Source organism: Salmo trutta, chromosome 8 (assembly GCF_901001165.1).
Source record: "Salmo trutta chromosome 8, fSalTru1.1, whole genome shotgun sequence".
Taxonomy (NCBI): domain Eukaryota; kingdom Metazoa; phylum Chordata; class Actinopteri; order Salmoniformes; family Salmonidae; genus Salmo; species Salmo trutta.
The window spans coordinates 47,258,254-47,272,620 of NC_042964.1; the positions used below are offsets into that span (position 1 = coordinate 47,258,254).

At 48.2% G+C, this 14,367-nt stretch overlaps 1 protein-coding gene across 5 annotated transcripts in view; it reads left to right on the plus strand.

Annotated features, from left to right (window-relative positions):
• Positions 1-285: 285 nt before the first annotated feature.
• The window catches only part of LOC115199122 (alpha-N-acetylneuraminide alpha-2,8-sialyltransferase), a 32,888-nt gene continuing 18,806 nt past the window's right edge, over positions 286-14,367 (plus strand). For all 5 annotated transcript variants that reach the window (XR_003879348.1, XR_003879349.1, XR_003879346.1 and 2 more), the window contains exons 1-2: positions 286-1,405; positions 2,604-2,748. Coding sequence is in view for 1 of the 5 variants with exons in the window: in XM_029761702.1 (XP_029617562.1) it covers positions 1,227-1,405; positions 2,604-2,748 (324 nt within the window). In the remaining 4 variants the exon portion in view is untranslated. The remainder of the gene's footprint in view (positions 1,406-2,603; positions 2,749-14,367) is intronic.

The window sequence follows — 14,367 nt, forward strand, 5'->3', positions numbered from 1 at the left end:
CTTATGCATGAATAAGGAATGATTGCTGAATGAACAATTGTACAAATAACTTTTGTGCAGAAGAGGTTCACAATCATGGGAGTCATTTGTATGAGCTGTGACCAAATGTTTGATTTTGTTTGTTATGATTTACTCAATTGAGGTTTGCATCTTTTATAGAGAATAGCGTTTACTTTTTTGCAAAAATGTGCTTACCATTTGTGTTGTGTTTGAAAGCAATGAAAAATTACTTTGTTTTGTACTAAGTAATATTTTTTGCTCATTAGGTTATGATGGAGATCAAGTGGAGCCCAGTTTCATTAAAAGTGTTTTAGCAATCCAGAAGTACTGTAACTTAGGGGTGGAGACTTATCCAATTTTGATCCTTCCTTTTTTTTCTTAATTTTTGAAAATGTGCTATAACTTTCTTTCATTGTAGTAAAACAACCCAAATGAATCCGTTTCGATTGAATTTTAAGGCAGAACATTTTGAAAAAAGTAAAGGGGGTGTAGGCTTTCTATAGGCACCATAAGAAATGTAACCCACTGTATCCTGGAGTCCTGGATTTACGTTTACTATGTTACGTCTACCCCTGAGTCTAGGTTAGGGGAATGTAGAACTATGGTAGCTAAAGAGGGGGAGAGAAAGATAGAGATTCAATGGATTTTGCCCAGTACACTTGCAAGGTTTCCAAGAAGATCCAGCAGGACAAGGAGAGAGGAGATGAGGAAGGGGTAGCATGGTCCATTCGGGTTGGATGTACCAAAATAAGTGACCACAAAGGGCGATGTGGCTCTTGGGAACCGGGCAGGGATTTCACACAAGACCGCTGTTGAGTAGGGAGAGAGCGGCGGACATCTAGGTGATGCATGCGGGGTCAGTGATGCACCAAGACGAGTGTGGTGGATTCCAGCAACCCGCTGCTGCAGAGAGCGAAGCCCGCTAGCTTACCGCCCGCCGAGATGGCGCATGGATAGCGGATCCCTTCATGCTGCAAAACATGACCAAGCATTTATAACAAAACCGGCAGTTTGGGAGCTAAACTAAGGAATTCGATGCTTGCACCAGCAAGAAGAATACAAACGCGCATTTCCATTGAGACTCCGAGCCTTCTGGATGAGGAAGGATGCCATCCCCATAAAACCTATCATACATAGCTAACGGAGAGGGCCAGCTCGCGTTTTTTTCACCACACTAGATTTGTTTGAGTAGGCCGGTTGTGATTCGTGAACCACAAGCTGTAACGATGTTGGTGAGATGCCACCGGAGCAAGCTGTCGGTGTGGGCCGTTCTGTGCGTGCTCGTGTTATGCTGGCTCTACATTTTCCCAGTGTACAGACTCCGGAACGACAAGGAGATAGTTGATGAAGTGCTGCGGCAGGGACAAGTATGGCAGAGGAACCAGACGGACATCGATCTGTTCAGGTGGGCTTTCACTCATCTCACAACATTAGGCCTATGCGATTTGGCCCTCATAAATAATTCCTAGCAATATTAATATTCTACAATATAGCAAAACATTATTACATGATTGTGTCCAAGTCGCCTAACATCTCCTATAGTCTATTTACGCACATAACAAGACAATACACAGGCTAATTATAATAATAATGTTTATTACATGGAGAAAGAGGAATGCAAATGGTGAAAAGAAAATCTATCACTATCAAGCTGAATCCCTAGGGCACTACAGTTACGGTATGTTAGGCCCATTTGTTGTATCTAGTCGCATTCTCACGAGAATATGACGGGAGTCGTAGGCTAATGCACTGAGGAAAGGAGATTAGGGAAATGCGCAGAACGTGGCACCTGCACGGAAAAGCACAGAGACGCGTTTTATGATGGTGCAAGAGGGAATTAGAATAATTGAATAGGATCTCTATGGTTCAGCACGTTTGGAGTTGAAAAGGTTGCCTCGCAGCCGAAGCTGTGTGTGTGTCCATGGAAACGACAGAAATGCAACTGTACCGGTGGTGCTGAATCTAGGACAAAGTAACCATCAACAACCAGCCTTTTTCCATTTACCATTTCCACACTTCCACGCTTCAAATTCGCCAATTGACGCACACAGTTGGACTGAAGATTATATTTTTAGCATATCTGCGCCGACTCCTAATTGATTCCAAATGCATTTACACTACTCAGGCTTCCCCACAGTAGGTCTACTGTCGATGCAGACAGGATTTATGAAGCATGTATGAATGTGCCATTGTGTTAAAATAGCATGCATGACCCTTGGACACTGCATCAATTGAGACAGTTGGACAGTTGTCTCATGATCTGAATTATAGTTGACAGTGCCCACTCTGCAGTGAGTGTTTATTTAATCAATAGAGAATGCTCAAATTACACGTGGCCCAGAGTCCCGGACTGGTAACCATAATTCAGATCAAGAGACCGTCTCAATTTATACACTGTGTCTGAGTGTCACTCAATGACAAATTCTCTTCTCATTCTGACTGTCTATTTATAGCTCAGGGGTAAAGGTTTCCCATATTTACCACAGGTCTAGGATCAGCTTACCCTCCCTAAATCCTAAACTCACACATAAGTGATGACACCCTAAACTGACATGAGATCAGTGTCGAGCTACATCGTCATCCTACTCCCTCTCTCGTTACAGGAAGCTGCTTTCAGAGTGCTGTGACCCAAGGAGAATGTTTGCGGTGACCAAGCAGAATTCACCTATGGGGAAGGTCCTGTGGTACGACGGAGAGTTTTACCACTCACACACAGTCAACAATGAGACCTACTCTCTCTTTGTGCAGGTAGGCCTCTACTCTGGTCCTGGAGGCCAGCAGTGTACAGGCTTTTGTTCCAGCCCAACTCTAACACACCTAAAAACACAATAATATATTTGTGTGTGTGTGTTTGTATGTGTTTTGTGTCTGTGACCACACTTGCATGGTCACTGACGGTAGTGTAGAGAATGTGTGGAATTGAACTCCAAACCCCCTGACCCCAATGAAAACGCAGCAACCATAGTCTGTGCAAATGGTCAACACTCTTTTAAGATTTTTAACAAGGGCAGGTTCTCTACAATAACTTGCTTCACAATGATGGCCATAAATATATGTAACAACTTAATCAGCTTCTCACCACCTTCCCTTTCATCCACGCTCAACTGTGAAATCCCCACGCTATCAACTTTCACACAGGTCTCCAAGATAACAACGTCATTACCACCAAACTAAAACAAGAAGTGAACAATATACACTTTGAACTGAGAAATGAGTCTAACCTTTGCAGCATACACTGTAAAACATGCCAAGTTGATAACCTAACTGTCAGTGTTTCAAATTATTAGGCATTTAGATTTGCCAATAAATGTTCTCATCTTAAACACAGGTGTTTAGAAAGCAACATTGAACATGACAGTCAGCTTGTTCCAGTTAGTGTCCAACCAGGAGATCACCTATATCTGCTAAGTGTTCAGACTTTAACCACTAGCATTTACTTTCCCATCTTCCTCTTTGGAGTGCTTCTAGTCCTGAGAAATCCATGTGACTTTCAATGCCTTTTATTCAGATCAGTGTTGGTAATGTCTGTCACCTTACCTACATTTCAGCACAACTGAAAAGGGGTTTCCCGATAGCGATGGCTTACGAGTGTTTTAACGATGCATCTTTCCTACAACGGCCGAAGATGTAACATGCGTTTCCTAAAACACCACTCAGAGAGAACGGTCGCTAAGGGCGTCGTTGGAGCATGTGTCGATCAATACTGATAAGATCTAAATAAAGGGAGCGCTGCTTTCGGATCAGCTATCTCCATTCAAATCTTTCCTTAACATTAGAATTTTTTCACAATACTGATGACAGATCAGCTCCTACAGAGATATTACCACCTATGGCTGCAAGTGTTGAGGTGGCTTATTCTAATGCTTACCCAATAACACAACTAGACCATAACTGAAGGCTGAGGACAACTAGGCCATAACTGAAGGCTGAGGACAACTAGGCCATAACTGAAGGCTGAGGACAACTAGGCCATAACTGAAGGCTGAGGACAACTAGGCCATAACTGAAGGCTGAGGACAACTAGGCCATAACTGAAGGCTGAGGACAACTAGGCCATAACTGAAGGCTGAGGACAACTAGGCCATAACTGAAGGCTGAGGACAACTAGGCCATAACTGAAGGCTGAGGACAACTAGGCCATAACTGAAGGCTGAGGAGAACTAGACCATAACTGAAGGCTGAGGACAACTAGGCCATAACTGAAGGCTGAGGACAACTAGGCCATAACTGAAGGCTGAGGACAACTAGGCCATAACTGAAGGCTGAGGACAACTAGACCATAACTGAAGGCTGAGGACAACTAGGCCATAACTGAAGGCTGAGGACAACTAGGCCATAACTGAAGGCTGAGGACAACTAGACCATAACTGAAGGCTGAGGACAACTAGGCCATAACTGAAGGCTGAGGAGAACTAGACCATAACTGAAGGCTGAGGACAACTAGGCCATAACTGAAGGCTGAGGACAACTAGGCCATAACTGAAGGCTGAGGACAACTAGGCCATAACTGAAGGCTGAGGACAACTAGACCATAACTGAAGGCTGAGGACAACTAGGCCATAACTGAAGGCTGAGGACAACTAGGCCATAACTGAAGGCTGAGGACAACTAGACCATAACTGAAGGCTGAGGACAACTAGGCCATAACTGAAGGCTGAGGACAACTAGGCCATAACTGAAGGCTGAGGACAACTAGGCCATAACTGAAGGCTGAGGACAACTAGACCATAACTGAAGGCTGAGGACAACTAGGCCATAACTGAAGGCTGAGGACAACTAGACCATAACTGAAGGCTGAGGACAACTAGGCCATAACTAAAGGCTGAGGACAACTAGGCCATAACTGAAGGCTGAGGACAACTAGACCATAACTGAAGGCTGAGCACAACTAGACCATAACTGAAGGCTGAGGACAACTAGGCCATAACTGAAGGCTGAGGACAACTAGGCCATAACTAAAGGCTGAGGACAACTAGGCCATAACTGAAGGCTGAGGACAACTAGGCCATAACTGAAGGCTGAGGACAACTAGGCCATAACTGAAGGCTGAGGACAACTAGGCCATAACTAAAGGCCTAGACCTGTATAGTATGTGGTCATAAAGGGTTTACTTTTAAATATTATTTATTTATATATTAGGATCCCCTATTATTATTAGTTATTGTATTTCATTAATTCATTTAGACTTTTTAATTGGGGATCCTAATAAATAAATAAAATAAATCATAATTAAAAGTAAACCCTTTATGACCACATACCATATATTTCATACATTGTGGTCTGAAAATCCTGGCTCATGGGCCACATCAGACCTGCAAGTCACAATAAATACATGAAATAAATAACTCATCCTGGGGTCCAAACAAAACACATCAAATAAAATGCATAATATACATAATACTACATAAAACTACATAACACTACATAATACTACATAACATAATACTACATCATCTCCTGCCTCTGTCTCACGCTTCAGAAACAGGAGATGGCTCCTGCCCTATATGCCGTTCCTACATAATACAATACATAATACAATACAAAATATATAAAAATGGCTGTGTCTCTTCACACTCCTCGTTGTTCCGTAAAGTGTTCTTTTCTAGGTTTTTATTGCTAGCTTGAGTTACCTGGGGTGGCAGAGAGTTCCATGTAGTCATGTCTATATTTAATACTATGTTTCTCAGCCTCTGTACTGGACCTGGGGACTGTGAAAACCTCAGATTGCATGTCTTGTGTTGTACTGATGAATGTCCGAACTGTGTGACAACTGATGGAACAGACAGTTTGGTACCGACAAACACATCAACACCTCACACAAAGACCAATAGTCTGAGCCAGGAGAGACTGACATTCACTCTCCGCGTACATCTAAGTGTGATACGTGCTGCTTTGTTCTGGACCAACTGCAATTTACTTATGTCCCTCTTCGCCGCACATGACCACATAACTGGGCAGTAGTCAGGCCTTTTGCCTCTTGGTAGGCCGTCATTGTAAATAAGAATTTGTTCTTATTTGACTTGCCTAGTTAAATAAAGGTTCAATAAAAATAAATAAATGAAACGTAGTCCAGATGTTAGGGCTTGTAGGACCTGTCTGGTCGACTGAGATATCAAGAAAGCAGAGCCACGCCTTATCACCGACAGACCTCTTCTCATTTTAGCAACCATTGAGTGTATATGCTTTGACCATGACAGCTTGCTATCGAGGGTTACAATCAGCAGTTTAGTCTCCTCAACTTGCTCAATTGACACATTTTTTTCAAAAATAGATCTAGATGAGGTTTAGGGTTGAGCAAGTGATGTGTCTGAAAAACTAAGCTTTTAGTTGTTGAGATATTGATCACCAGCCTATCGCTAGTTAACCCTTTGTAAAACTGACTGGAGCTCTATGGGTGTCAGTTATTTATTTTACTGTCATAGCCGACGTGTGTTGAGTCATCAGCGTACATAGACACACAGGCCTTATTCAAGGTCATCAACCTAGTGTAACAGTAAACCAGTAAATCAAGGGGGATGTCAATAGTCTGTGGTTTCCTCTCCTTGTCTCCTCTCCTTCAGTCTGCACTGGTCTGAAAAGAGTCGAGAGGTGAAAATCTGTTTAGTTGAAGGAAAGGAGACACGTTAGAGGAATCTATTTTAGATGATTGAGATTCCCCCGAAATTACTCAGAAGGGTATAGGGAACTTAAAGATGCGTCATCCACCTACAGACTAAAGAAGGGAACAGATTGTGCTGTTGGGAAATGATTTGTCATAGGTCACGAGCCCCGGGGAACATGGGAATATGACACCCTGAATGCAAGCTGTGGGATTTGAGATGGATCCCACTTTATCATGACAGAGAGGACATAAAGGAGGATGTGAAAACTCTCATTGGAGATTGGATCAGATAACCGGAGATATTCAGTCCTCAAAATGTGGGGAAAAACACAGATGGGTTGTCAAATTGTGGCACTCATCAGCTATATCCATTAGTCTGTATAGGTGTGTGTGTGTGTGTGTGTGTGTGTGTGTGTGTGTGTGTGTGTGTGTGTTCTAAGCAGAACATTGAGAGTAATAATGAAAGAAATGTTGGACCCTTTCTCTTTCATTTGTATCTGTCTCTCTGGTTACTAACATCAGACCATCCCTTGTTACTCAGAGCAGAACATGCAGTATGAACCCCCCACGTTGCAGGTGTTAAGGGTTTCAAGGAGAGATGGAAAAAGCTACTGTGAGTCCCAGCCCCCAGGACTGTTGATGCGTGTCCTGCTCGCCCACTACTACCTCGCCCTGAGAAAACACTAGACAACTGTTGTTGTTATTCTAGGTAGGGACAGTGTGTGTGTATCTGTAGAGGGGTGTTTAGGTGTGTGTGTGTGTGTGTGTGTGTGTGTGTGTGTGTGTGTGTGTGTGTGTGTGTGTGTGTGTGTGTGTGTGTGTGTGTGTGTGTGTGTGTGAGAGAGAGAGTGTCTGGATGTGTGTGTGGTGTGTGTCTTGCGTGATTGGATGTGTGTGTGCTGTATTTTGAGTGGGAGAAGATAAGGAGGAATAGGGAGAAAACAATTCTACTGCAGAGGGAGAGAGAGAGAAACGGCAGCATTTTAGCTACATAACCAAAAAGACATTTGCAGAAAAACAACATTTCCAGAAAAACAACAATCTACAGCCTAGGATATTCATTCATTACACATATACATACTGTACATTCATGTGACTCAATGCTACACTCTTAGAGAAAAGGGTTCCAAAAGGGTTCTTCAGAAGTTCCTATAAGAGAACCCTTTTTGGTTCCAGGTAGAACCCTTTCGGGTTCCATGTAGAACAATCTGCGGAAAGGGTTTTACATGGAACCCAAAAGAGTTCTACCTGGAACACAAAGGGTTCTTCAAAGGTTTCTCCTATGTGGACAGACAAATAACCCTTTTAGGTTCTAGATATCACCTTTTTTTATAAAAGTGTAAAAGTGGCGTGTTTAGACAGTGTGTCGGAGATGGGGGAGGTGAAGTATGTGTGTAATTTGTGCCATAAGGTCATGGTTTGTTATCTACACCAAGTCCACAAACAGAAGAGGAAGTAGTGAATCAACTCAAACACAAAATTCCTTAATTGGTTACATATTGGGTTACACATGTTACCATATAGGCTACACTGTGAAGATGTTTTGAATTCCTTCTACATTGTTTTCAGTTCCCTAAAAAGGATACAGTCAGAGTTACTTGCGTTCTCTTTCTCCTCGCTCTATCCCTCTCTTGCTCCCACTCCTCTCTCATTCGCTCAGATATGCCATCTTTTAAAAATCTCTCTCTTTGTCTCTCACACCCTAATGTTCTCCATCTCTCCTTCTCTTCCTCAACCATATCTCTCTCTCTCTCTCTCTCTCTCTCTCACTCTCTCTTACTCTCACTCTCACTACCCCCACTCCCTATGTTTCTCTCTTTATCTCCCCCCACACACTCCTGATTGAGCTCTGCTGATTCCCTATTTGGGGTCATGGTGATCACTCATTTATCTCTTTCTCCATGGCTACCCACTGGACACGGACGTCATTTCAACGTCTAGTTTTCATACACATCTGGTTGAGATGTAAACTAACGTGAATTCAATGTGAAATCAACAAACATGTCATTTGATTTAGGCTAAAAGTTGGTGGTACGGGGTTTTGTGGGGGATTGGGAGGAATGTAAGGGGAGACTCAGGGGATGAGTGGGCAGGAGGGGGACTGGTAAGCAACCTCGGTTGCTAGGTGGGATAGGAAGGGGTGGGAGCCATGCTTACTTCACTTCGGGGAGGTGGGGAGAGGGGCTAGGCGGAGTGGGAAACATGGCTTCCGGATGAGGAGGCAGGATGTGGGCTGGTAAATGGGGACTGAGGGGGGATGGGTCGGGGAGGTGGGGAGAGGGGCTAGGCGGAGTGGGAAACATGGTTTCCGGACGAGGAGGCAGGATGTGGGCTGGTAAATGGGGACTGAGGGGGGATGGGTCGGGGAGGTGGGGAGAGGGGCTAGGCGGAGTGGGAAACATGGCTTCCGGATGAGGAGGCAGGATGTGGGCTGGTAAATGGGGACTGAGGGGGGATGGGTCGGGGAGGTGGGGAGAGGGGCTAGGCGGAGTGGGAAACATGGTTTCCGGACGAGGAGGCAGGATGTGGGCTGGTAAATGGGGACTGAGGGGGGATGGGTCGGGGAGGTGGGGAGAGGGGCTAGGCGGAGTGGGAAACATGGTTTCCGGACGAGGAGGCAGGATGTGGGCTGGTAAATGGGGACTGAGGGGGGATGGAGAGGGGTTATCTTTGTGTCTGTGACTCCTCTCTGAAAAACAAATATAAGTTGGGTGAAGAAAAAGGTGACATTTCCTTACGGTGATGTCTTTTTGCAAATCCAATCATTTCCCCCACGTTTATTGAACATCATCAGATCATTTTTGTTGTCGTTGAAATGACGTTGAAACAACGTTGATGTGACCAGTTTCTGGCCAGTGGGTATGTTATTCTAAAGTTCAGGGTATAGATGTTGCTGCCCTGAGATAGTTCTGGTTTCACACCTCACTGTCCTTATTCAGACAGAGGAGATGCATCTAGCTGAGCCTCACTACCGTGTTACTGAGGTAAATCACCTTTTATTGGGTGTGGGTGTGTGTCAGTCTCCCTACTAGTAAAGGTTGCCTTGATACCATCTAATCTACCTGTTTATGACTGAGGCATTGACGTTACAGCAATCCTCTTGACTTGATGTGGAAAGATCCAGAGAGTGTGTGTGCGTGTCACTGTGCGAGCGCGTGTGCGTCCTGTGAGATCTGTGTGCTGTGTTTGCAGAGCATGTGAGTGAGTGTGTGTCAAGTGTGTGTTTGTGTACCCTATCCTCCCACGTCCTAACCACCAGTGGCTACTCACCCACACACATATTATACACAAGGACAGCTCTAGACAGTACTGTATAACCACTGCCTGACAGAAATAGAGCCTGAAGCAGGGAAGAGGAGGCACACACTCACATACTCACTCACTCACTCACTCACTCACTCACTCACTCACACACTCACTCACTCACTCACTCACTCACTCACTCACTCACTCACTCACTCACTCACTCACACTCAAGTATTCATACACTATTTGCCTACTCTTTCCCTGTGCATGAATGTTATAGACTCAGCCTCTCTGTTGAGCAATGTCTCTCTCTCTCTTTTGACATGGACACACACACTTGGGTCATCATGAGTAGGGCTAACTTTTCTGTCTCAGTCAGAGCACTAATTGCAGGTCTGGGCATAGAGAGCGAGCCATGCCTGACTAGAACTGGCAGTGCCACCAAGCTCATGGGCACAGCAAAACAGAGCCCTTCTGACCACGCAGTGAAGCGTTGGCATCGGTTGGCATCGCCGTCCATTGGAGGAATGTGTCATTTAGGAGTTGGCGGATTAATGGAGAAGCTTTGTTAGCTTTGATCACATAGAAAGGGCTTTTAGGCTGTGATCGCTTCTGCCCTTGTCAGTAGTGCTCATCATCTCTCATCCTCTTTCTCCTCCTCTCATTGGTCTGGTTAAAAATGTGTTGTTTTTTAAAGTATAGCCTTGTTTTTAAAAAAAAACGTTTTGGTGTGTGTTTTGGTCTGTGTATGTCTGTGTGTATGTCTGTGTGTTGGTCCGTGTATTGGCCCGTGTGTTGGTCCGTGTTTTGGCCCGTGAGATGGTCCGTGTGTTGGTCCGTGTGTTGGTCCGTGTGTTGGTCCGTGTGTTGGTCCGTCTGTTGGTCCGTGTGTTGGTCCGTGTGTTGGTCCGTGTGTTGGTCCGTGTTTTGGTCCGTGAGATGGCCCGTGTGTTGGCCCGTGTGTTGGTCCGTGTGTTGGTCCGTGTGATGGTCCGTGTGTTGGTCCGTGTGTTGGTCCGTGTGTTGGTCCGTGTTTTGGCCCGTGAGATGGTCCGTGTGTTGGTCCGTGTTTTGGCCCGTGAGATGGTCCGTGTGTTGGTCCGTGTTTTGGCCCGTGAAATGGTCCGTGTGTTGGTCCGTGTGTTGGTCCGTGTGTTGGTCCGTGTGTTGGTCCGTGTGTTGGTCCGTGTGTTGGCCCGTGTGTTGGCCCGTGTGTTGGTCCGTGTGTTGGCCCGTGTGTTGGCCCGTGTGTTGGTCCGTGTGTTGGTCCGTGTGTTGGTCCGTGTTTTGGCCCGTGTGTTGGCCCGTGTGTTGGTCCGTGTGTTGGTCCGTGTGTTGGTCCGTGTGTTGGTCCGTGAGATGGTCCGTGTGTTGGTCCGTGTGTTGGTCCGTGTGTTGGTCCGTGTTTTGGCCCGTGAGATGGTCCGTGTGTTGGTCCGTGTTTTGGCCCGTGAGATGGTCCGTGTGTTGGTCCGTGTGTTGGTCCGTGTGTTGGCCCGTGTGTTGGCCCGTGTGTTGGCCCGTGTGCTGGTCCGTGTGCTGGTCCGTGTGCTGGCCCGTGTGTTGGCCCGTGTGTTGGTCCGTGTGTTGGTCCGTCTGTTGGTCCGTGTGATGGTCCGTGTGTTGGTCCGTGTGTTGGTCCGTGTGTTGGTCCGTGTGTTGGTCCGTGTTTTGGTCCGTCTGTTGGTCCGTGTGTTGGTCCGTGTGTTGGTCCGTGTGTTGGCCCGTGTGTTGGCCCGTGTGTTGGCCCGTGTGTTGGCCCGTGTGTTGGCCCTTGTGTTGGTCCGTGTGTTGGTCCGTGTGTTGGTCCGTGTGTTGGTCCGTGTTTTGGCCCGTGTGTTGGTCCGTGTGTTGGTCAGTGTGTTGGTCCGTGAGATGGTCCGTGTGTTGGCCCGTGTGTTGGCCCGTGTGTTGGCCCGTGTGTTGGTCCGTGTGTTGGTCCGTGTGTTGGTCCGTGTGTTGGTCCGTGTTTTGGCCCGTGTGTTGGTCCGTGTGTTGGTCCGTGAGATGGTCCGTGTGTTGGTCCGTGTGTTGGTCCGTGTGTTGGTCCGTGTGTTGGTCCGTCTGTTGGTCCGTGTGTTGGCCCGTGTGTTGGCCCGTGTGTTGGTCCGTGTGTTGGTCCGTGAGATGGTCCGTGTGTTGGTCCGTGTTTTGGCCCGTGTGTTGGTCCGTGTGTTGGTCCGTGTGTTGGTCCGTGAGATGGTCCGTGTGTTGGTCCGTGTGTTGGTCCGTGTGTTGGTCCGTCTGTTGGTCCGTGTGTTGGTCCGTGTGTTGGTCCGTGTCTTGGTCCGTGTGTTGGCCCGTGAGATGGTCCGTGTGTTGGTCCGTGTGTTGGTCCGTGTTTTGGCCCGTGAGATGGTCCGTGTGTTGGTCCGTGTTTTGGCCCGTGAGATGGTCCGTGTGTTGGTCCGTGTGTTGGTCCGTGTGTTGGTCCGTGTGTTGGCCCGTGTGTTGGCCGTGTGTTGGCCCGTGTGCTGGTCCGTGTGTTGGTCCGTGTGTTGGCCCGTGTGTTGGCCCGTGTGTTGGTCCGTGTGTTGGTCCGTGTATTGGCCCGTGAGATGGTCCGTGTGTTGGTCCGTGTGTTGGCCCGTGTGTTGGCCCGTGTGTTGGTCCGTGTGTTGGTCCGTCTGTTGGTCCGTCTGTTGGTCCGTGTGATGGTCCGTGTGTTGGTCCGTGTGTTGGTCCGTGTGTTGGTCCGTGTGTTGGTCCGTGTGTTGGTCCGTGTTTTGGTCCGTCTGTTGGTCCGTGTGTTGGTCCGTGTGTTGGTCCGTGTGTTGGCCCGTGTGTTGGCCCGTGTGTTGGCCCGTGTGTTGGTCCGTGTGTTGGTCCGTGTGTTGGTCCGTGTGTTGGCCCGTGTGTTGGCCCGTGTGTTGGCCCGTGTGTTGGCCCGTGTGTTGGTCCGTGTGTTGGTCCGTGTGTTGGTCCGTGTGTTGGTCCGTGTTTTGGCCCGTGTGTTGGCCCGTGTGTTGTTCCGTGTGTTGGTCCGTGTGTTGGTCCGTGAGATGGTCCGTGTGTTGGTCCGTGTGTTGGTCCGTCTGTTGGTCCGTGTGTTGGTCCGTGTGTTGGTCCGTGTGTTGGTCCGTGTGTTGGCCCGTGAGATGGTCCGTGTGTTGGTCCGTGTGTTGGTCCGTGAGATGGTCCGTGTGTTGGTCCGTGTGTTGGTCCGTGTGTTGGTCCGTGTGTTGGTCCGTGTGTTGGCCCGTGAGATGGTCCGTGTGTTGGTCCGTGTGTTGGCCCGTGAGATGGTCCGTGTGTTGGTCCGTGTGTTGGTCCGTGTTTTGGCCCGTGAGATGGTCCGTGTGTTGGTCCGTGTTTTGGCCCGTGAGATGGTCCGTGTGTTGGTCCGTGTGTTGGTCCGTGTGCTGGTCCGTGTGTTAATTCGTGTGTTGGTCCGTGTGTTGGTCCGTGTATTGGCCCGTGAGATGGTCCGTGTGTTGGTCCGTGTGTTGGCCCGTGTGTTGGTCCGTGTGTTGGTCCGTGTGTTGGTCCGTGTGTTGGTCCGTGTGATGGTCCGTGTGTTGGTCCGTGTGTTGGTCCGTGTGTTGGTCCGTGTGATGGTCCGTGTGTTGGTCCGTGTGTTGGTCCGTGTTTTGGTCCGTGTGTTGGTCCGTGTGTTGGTCCGTGTGTTGGTCCGTGTGTTGGTCCGTGAGATGGTCCGTGTGTTGGTCCGTGTGTTGGTCCGTGTGTTGGTCCGTCTGTTGGTCCGTCTGTTGGTCCGTGTGTTGGTCCGTGTGTTGGTCCGTGTGTTGGTTCGTGTGTTGGTCTGTGTGTTGGCCCGTGTGTTTTTCCGTGTTTTGGTCCGTGTGTTGGTCCGTGTGTTGCCCCGTGTGTTGGTCCGTGTGTTGGTCCGTGTGTTGGTCCGTGTTTTGGCCCGTGAGATGGTCCGTGTGTTGGTCCGTGTGTTGGTCCGTGTTTTGGCCCGTGAGATGGTCCGTGTGTTGGTCCGTGTTTTGGCCCGTGAGATGGTCCGTGTGTTGGTCCGTGTGTTGGCCCGTGTGTTGGTCCGTGTGTTGGTCCGTGTGTTGGTCCGTGTGTTGGTCCGTGTGTTGGTCCGTGTGATGGTCCGTTTGTTGGTCCGTGTGTTGGTCCGTGTGTTGGTCCGTGTGATGGTCCGTGTGTTGGTCCGTGTGTTGGTCAGTGTTTTGGTCCGTGTGTTGGTCCGTGTGTTGGTCCGTGTGTTGGCCCGTGTGTTGGCCCGTGTGTTGGCCCGTGTGTTGGTCCGTGAGATGGTCAGTGTGTTGGTCCGTGAGATAGTCCGTGTGTTGGCCCGTGTGTTGGCCCGTGTGTTGGTCCGTGTGTTGGCCCATGTGTTGGCCCGTGTGTTGGTCCGTGTGTTGGTCCGTGTGTTGGTCCGTGTTTTGGCCCGTGTGTTGGCCCGTGTGTTGGTCCGTGTGTTGGTCCGTGTGTTGGTCCGTGTGTTGGTCCGTGAGATGGTCCGTGTGTTGGTCCGTGTGTTGGTCCGTGTCTTGGAACGTGTGTTGGTCCGTGTGTTGGTCCGTGTGTTGGTCCGTGTGTTGGTC